A 7,339-nucleotide genomic window follows, 5' to 3' on the forward strand; every position below is an offset into this window, starting at 1 on the left:
TCAGATCTTATTCTGTTTAGCAATCAAATCGGTGTATTTCGATTCTGTGGTATTTTGCTTGTTATAGTTATTCAACGCACATGCCCTCAGGATTGAGAAAAGACTGCATGAGATCATGTTTAAATCTGGAGAATTAATCATCGTCTTTCGCTCTCTGTGGCCGAAGTGAAAGTGATATCCGAGGGGATTTAACAGCTTTTAAACCTGGCACCTCAGATTACTGATGTGGACCCCTGCTGTGATGAGTCTCTAGACTAACAGAGGTCAATTATTAGGCCAAATTTACACCGCAAAGATGGCACAGAGGCGCTTCTGAAGTGGCATTTAGGTGGCACAAACGCATTTAAATGCACCTTTATGTAGCTTTATAATACAGGGGCTGGGGTGGCATAGAGCAGGTAGAATTTAATTATGCGGTTTTGCATTTTTACAAGAATTTTGAAAGTCCCGTCCTTCTTAAGTTACAACAGAGGCCCTTCTCCGTTTCATTGAATTCCATTCATTTTCATTGTAGGCCTGAAGTTGTCTGGGATGACGATTGAGATGGACGCGTCGGCCGGCCAATATACAGAACAGCAGGGGGCAGGGGAGACCTTTAGGGACGTCCTCCTGAGTCCCGGGGCCTCTTGGGCGGTCCCTCACCTGCGCCTGTTTAAAGCCTGAGGTGAGGCTCTCCTACATTACTCACCACAGAGACCTGACGCCGTCTCCACGACAGATTCACTGTGGACTTCTCAGGATTACTTGAAAATGTTTACGGGTCCTGCCACGCAAAAAACTGAGTGAACCAAGTGAACTAATCATGAGAAAACAACTTATTGATCCACGGGACTAAAGAAAACAGAAGAGCTTCACTTTTTTAAACTTTTTATTACAGTTCATACTGTAAAATAAGTGGAATTACAAAGTGTGGGACGTTGTTTTTTAAGAAAACCAAAAAAAAAAAAAACTCAAGGGCATTTTAATATACGTTTAGTCTCCTGTCGATATCGCGTTTCTTACGAGTTACGACTTTATTCGGGGATGTTGAGCTCCGTGAAGATGGAATCTCATGAAATTCCGGAATGGAATGCTTTCTACAGTGAGACAAGTGAGGTAAGATCGAGAAAGTCTGCAATATTCTTTTATTTAGATAATAATATATAATAGATAGATAGATAGATAGATAGATAGATAGATAGATAGATAGATAGATAGATAGATAGATAGATAGATAGATAGATAGATAGATAGATAGAAAAATATATAACAAATATTACATTTAAATGTTTGTACGAAAAAAAATGATGTATTGTAATATTTGCATGTTAATCTTACTTTATTAATATATTACATTTAAGGGTCGACATTTAGCTTTCGATTACATTTCGATTTTAATTTCACGTTGCAGTCTTGTTTTACCAATTTTTAATTTTTGTGTAGCCTAGATCCAACAGAAAACTTTCTTTGTGATTTCTATGAAACATATAATAGTTCATTTATAAAGCAGCATTAACTTCTAATTTTCTTCTCCATTCTGTATTTGCGCGTTTGCATTTACTGTTATTTATAGCTACTTTGTGACAGCAAACATTGCGTGAGATTGGAATTTTTGTTATTTTTTTATTCGTTCAATTTTAGTTTTGATATTCATTCTAATAAATCTGAGGACTTTTAAAGACACTGACCCATGATGTCAGTTTAACTGATAATGAGTTTTACATATAAAACGAAATGAAGTGCTATATTCTTTATATATATATATATATATATATATATATATATATATATATATATATAGTTAAAATGTATTTTAGTTTGGCATAAACTTTATAGAAGCCTAGGTGAAATACCTTATATTATAATTGTGTGTGTTTATAAATGATAAGATTTTGCTTTTGAGTTGATGACAAACATTAATGTCCTGTGGTTTTTCTTTTTTAGATGTATTCCTCTCAGAGCGCTATGAACTCAATGAGCAGCTTGAACAGCTACATAAATCTGAACTCTGCCTGTTCCACATCCAGCATGAATATGGGCTATCCCAGCGCAGGTCTCAACAGCAGCCCATTGAGCAGCATGGGTGGAGGCCCCAACCACATGAGCCTGTCCCCTGTCGGCTCCTCTCTGAACCCCAGTCCTCTGACCCAGCTGGGCTCTTCTGCCTCCTCCCTGGGTCCCCTCTCGCATTACCAAAGCATGGGTCAACCAATGTCCCAGATCAGCTACCCCTCTCCTACCTCTCTCAACCGGACTAAGGAGATGCCAAAGCCTTACCGCCGCTCACTGACCCACGCCAAGCCACCGTACTCCTACATATCCCTCATCACGATGGCCATCCAGCAGTCCAACAGCAAGATGCTGACGCTCAACGAAATCTACCAGTGGATCATGGATCTGTTCCCATATTACCGCGAAAACCAGCAGCGCTGGCAGAACTCCATCCGCCACTCTCTGTCTTTCAATGATTGCTTCGTCAAAGTGGCGCGTTCCCCCGACAAGCCCGGCAAGGGCTCCTACTGGGCGCTTCATCCCAATTCCGGGAACATGTTTGAGAATGGCTGCTACCTGCGTCGCCAGAAGCGCTTCAAGCTGGAGGAGAAATCTGGCAAAAAGAGCTCGGCGAAGTCTCAGGATGGCAGCAGCAGCGCCAAGGGCGGCCACAGCGGTGAGGGGATTCAAGAGGAGCACAGTCCCGCCACCGGCTCCGAAGGTGCCGACTCTGCCCATTCCGACAGCTCCCATGCCTCGGAGGAGCAGCAGAGGAGCCTGGTGCAACTGGATTGCCCGTCTCAAGCCCCCAGTCTTTCACACAGCTCGCCATTGCCAATCCCGTCTTCGGTGTCCTCCTCCATGCCCCCGTCCGGCTCGCACATGCACTCTCAGGGAATGGGCGGCAGCCCTCACCTGTTGGCCAGCCCGATGCAGCACCTGGATCTGCAGAACGACCCACTGAAGTCCATGGACCCCCATTACAACTTCAACCATCCATTCTCCATCACCAACCTCATGTCCAACGAGCAGAAGATGGACCTCAAGTCGTACCAGGACCAGGTGATGGCTTACAACAGCTACACCACAACTTCTCCGGTGGCCACCAAACAGATCTATGACAGCGCAGGTCCATCCGCCATTGACTCTGGTGCGTACTACCAGACCCTCTACAGCAGGTCTGTCCTCAATGCATCCTAATGTGTTTACCAGCCATTTGAACTCTACAGACTCTTAATGGCAGGACTCTTACATCTTCACCACAGAGCTTGCTTTGCCATTGATAACTAAGCTTCGGTTCCTGCACTCTTAAAAATAAAGGGGGTTTTCACAGTGATGCCACAGAAGAACCATTTTTGGCTGCTCAAAGAACCTTTCAGTGAACAGTTCTTAGAAGAACCCTGTTTCTCAGTGTGAAGAATCTGGAAGGTTTCCATGGATGACGAAGGTTTTTCATGGATCCATGCCAATAAATAACCTTTATTTTTAAGAGTGTGCTGAGAAAAGTGCTTTTACCCGAACCGAGGAACGATTTCCATTGCTTTTTATTTCCAGAAACTAATTTAATTAACATATATTCAGGAACTAAACGTTCTGGTTTCGGATGTAACACAGAAGATGTATACAAATGATGCCACGTGTATATACTGTTTTGGGGAAGCAGGAGTCAGGCATTTATTTATGAAGGGAAGAATTTAATATATCTCGTATGATTTTGTGTTGTGAAGTTATGTTAACAATGTGATAATAAGAGGACGTGAGCGTGATTGCGGAAGCGTTTGAGTTCAGGTTACTGCTGTGAGCAGGTGTTACTGTGTTACAGGGAAACTCTCCTGTTTTGTGTTACAGCACAACGCATGTTCAGTTGAAGTGCACTAACATAGTGTACGTGTATGGAGAGTGTGCATCATTATGCTTGTCCCTATAGAGAAGCTGAAGACATTACTTTTTTACTCTTGGCCATAAAGTCATTTTGTATATTCTGAAGAGTTTTGTGTTAAGTATAAATAGAGAGAAAAGTTTGACAAAAACGGATAAAACTGTGGTAAATCCAACTATTTGTTTTACAGACTTCCCTTTTTAGAAATACTGGCAATAACATTCACGAAAAAGAGGTTGAAGATGTTTCACTGTTATTCTAGTGTGCCTCATGGTCTGCTCTGGTCAGCTGAAGCTGTTAGTAAGATCAGCAGACAATGCACTATAAGGTTCATTTCCATACAATACTTGCACTAGTGACCTCTCTGTTCTTCACTGCTGGGGAGGGGTGATATCGTTTTGTTACAACAATGCTTTGTAACTACCTTTTTATCAGAAAATCATACAGACCCTATTGAATTTGCCATGATGTATTTTTGTAAGATCTCGTCATTTACCAATCTCCCTCAGAGATTTCAAAGCCATTCCAATAATAAAAACTTTGTCTCAAGCCATCATGTCATTTACGAATTTCTTGCAAGTCTCTTTGAAATTTGTAAGAAAGCAGGTCAGAATTGATGTTCTTGTACTGTTTCGTATATTTAAACCCAGCTTTTTGGCCATTGGGCTTAGAAGTGTCTTAATATATATATATATATATATATATATGTATATATATTGCTTTATTTGGTTGATTGTTTCATGGTATGTTTGTTATGTTCTTTTCTTATTAAAAAAAGCTCACATATCCTTTGGAGTTCTTTTCATTATTACATATTCTTAAAGTAAAAATGTGACTATTGAAAACGTTAACAATGTTTTATTTTTAATATAAATCTTAGAACAGTTTATACACTGACCCATAGACATGAACAGTGTAGTTTTACAGGTTTTGTGTGAATTTTTGTCGTTTGTATGATGGCTTAAAATACTACAATACACCAAATTCAGTATAAACTGTACAATGACAGGGGAAAATTAGGTACCATTTTGCTAATTTTTCCCTAAGAGATTCATACCCTAAGGTATTCATACCCTAAGGTACTAATATACACCTTTTTTTTTTTTTTTTGTAGAGAGCAGAAACAATCAATATAAGCAGTTCTGTTTATTGCACAACTAGAGAATAATACAGAATTGTAGACATACATTTGAGACCAGTTTTGAAATTTGAGATCAACATAATTATTGGGTTTGACATAAACATATTAATGCAGCTTGAGTGCTGCAGTCAAATTGTTATGCCGATGATATCATTTGTAATGCAAACTTTTATATTAAGTTAGAAAACAGAAGCATGTTCGCTAGTGGAGCCCACTGAATGTCTAAATAAAACAATTCACAATCTGAAGAGTGACATTTCGAAGACTGTTACTGTAAAATAAGCATGAGCAATATAATAACCACGTAGCAGACATATTCCATCTGCCAGGATAATAACCCTGTCATCTTTTATTGTCCCAAGAGCATCCGGCAATGAATCATTTATACCTCAAGAACCAAACAAGTTCACAGAATCATTTTTAAACATGCATTTTATTGTGTATCTTCTATTTTGGTGTGAACTATCCCACCCTGTCTCTTTTTGTCTTGTTACTTCTCTCTTGTGAGATTGATGGCGGAAGAACTCTGAAGCCACGGTTCAGCTCAGTGTTTCTTGCTTTATCACAGAGAGCTGTGAAACCATTCTCTCTTGTCACGTCACTCTGGAAAGCTTTTTCAAAGGCAGAGCGGATCGCATGCAAAGCGAGGGAAGGATGAAAGATAGACGGGGCTGGAGAAAGAGAGAGAATGTAAAGTAGACTCTGCCCTGGGTCTCCTGGTGGGAATCTATAGTAGCTATTTCTTCATGAGAAACACAAAGGGACCTTGCTGCTGGGGCTCTAGCCTGATAAGATAGGCCAATACGCCACTGATATGGTTTCCACGGTGACACAATGGCAAATTAAGGACAAGGAACAGAGGGCCCTTCCCATCATGACTAAACTGGAACGTACCTTTTCCTTTGTGACCTAATTAAAAACTTTGGTTGTTTCAGTCTTAAATAGTTCATTGCAAAATATGCACTCTGTTGGTCCAAACCTGTATGACCTATACTTTCTTCTGTGAAAACTGTTTATTGAAAGTCAGTAGGGTCCAACATTGGAACATATGTTCCTTTGGGTTCCACAGATGACATAAAAAGTCATACAGGATTGGAGCATCATGAGGGTGAGTAAATTATGACAGAATTTGAATTTTGGATGAACTGTCCCTTTAAAAGCAATGGCAAAAATAGAAAGGCTTTAAGTAAAAGAAGTACACTTAAGTATACTCTTTATTTAGAGTACTTTTTACAGAAAAAGTGTGGATTGACTGTAATGTTTTTGGACACGTAACTGTATGTTATTTACAATTAAATGAACATGTATAGTTTAAATGTCTATTAAATGCAATTAGTTTAACTTAAGACTGATTTTTTTCATAATTATGTCTATTGTGTTTGAAACATGGTTAAAGTCTGCTGCTGAATGTACTAACAAGCGTTTATGTTAAACTGAAATGTAATTTTCATTGAAAATGTGTATGCATGACATACAGGTTTCAATAGAAACAACAACAAAAAATGCACATTTGTAATGACGAAGCTGCAGAACATGTAAAATATATTAATTCTGAATAACACACTACAGTTAAAATGACAATCTTTACATGTGCTTTAGTATGTTAGTCAACACATCAATATAAGTGTACTTCTTTCAAGCCTGACGTTTTTGAAGATTATTAAAACATGATTTAAAATGCACTTTAAAGTAAAACTTTTCATTTGACATTATTACAAAGTACACTTTTTAAAAGTGAAAGTGTCTCTCTTTAAGTGCACTAAGGTGGCCTTTTATTTAATTAATATATTATATATATATATGATTTCAAGCACACTGCTATTAAGTGCACTTCTTTTTTACAAACAAGATTAATGATCACAACAATATTAGCCCTAATTGTGCCTAAAAGTGTTTTCATTTGCATCAGTGTTTTTAAAATGCAACAGGTGCTACACAGCACTTGTAGAAAAACATGGCACTTGTGGCGTCTGTCTGTTACTGGACACTGTGAAGGTGAGTAATAACTTGCGTACAGTATTAATCCAGGCTGTTATGAGCCATATTCTGCTGATAGGACACCAGACGCTGATAAGAGACATTCGTATATAAAATCACTTTCATCTCTATTGCTTCCTTAGTCTTGCCACGTTTCTGATTAGCTTCATCCTGTTCGCCATGAAGTGTATCGAGCATATGCAATACAGTTAACCTTCTGGTTTCAAAACATGTTACATCCACAGATGAAATACAACATCATACAGGTTTGAAACAACATGAGGGTGATTAAATTATAACAGAATTTTCATTTTGGGTGAACTGTCCCTTTAAAAAAAATAGTTTCCATTATTTACACATTATTTTTCTGT

At 38.7% G+C, this 7,339-nt stretch overlaps 1 protein-coding gene across 1 annotated transcript; it reads left to right on the forward strand.

Moving 5' to 3' along the window:
- Positions 1-682: 682 nt before the first annotated feature.
- foxa3 (forkhead box A3) lies at positions 683-4,401 on the forward strand. The gene is made up of 2 exons (XM_079374157.1): positions 683-1,095; positions 1,924-4,401. The coding sequence occupies exons 1-2, from the start codon at positions 1,024-1,026 to the stop codon at positions 3,169-3,171; spliced, it is 1,320 nt and encodes a 439-aa protein (XP_079230283.1). The 5' UTR covers positions 683-1,023; the 3' UTR covers positions 3,172-4,401.
- Positions 4,402-7,339: the final 2,938 nt, after the last annotated feature.

Source organism: Barbus barbus (assembly GCF_936440315.1).
Source record: "Barbus barbus genome assembly, chromosome: 23".
In the NCBI taxonomy this organism is placed as follows: domain Eukaryota; kingdom Metazoa; phylum Chordata; class Actinopteri; order Cypriniformes; family Cyprinidae; genus Barbus; species Barbus barbus.

Coding starts and splice junctions, on each gene's coding strand:
- foxa3 (XM_079374157.1), top strand. CDS start 1,024: ATGTTGAGCTCCGTGAAGATGGAATCTCATGAAATTCCGGAATGGAAT. Junction 1,096..1,923: donor TCTACAGTGAGACAAGTGAG/GTAAGATCGAGA, acceptor TTTCTTTTTTAG/ATGTATTCCTCTCAGAGCGC.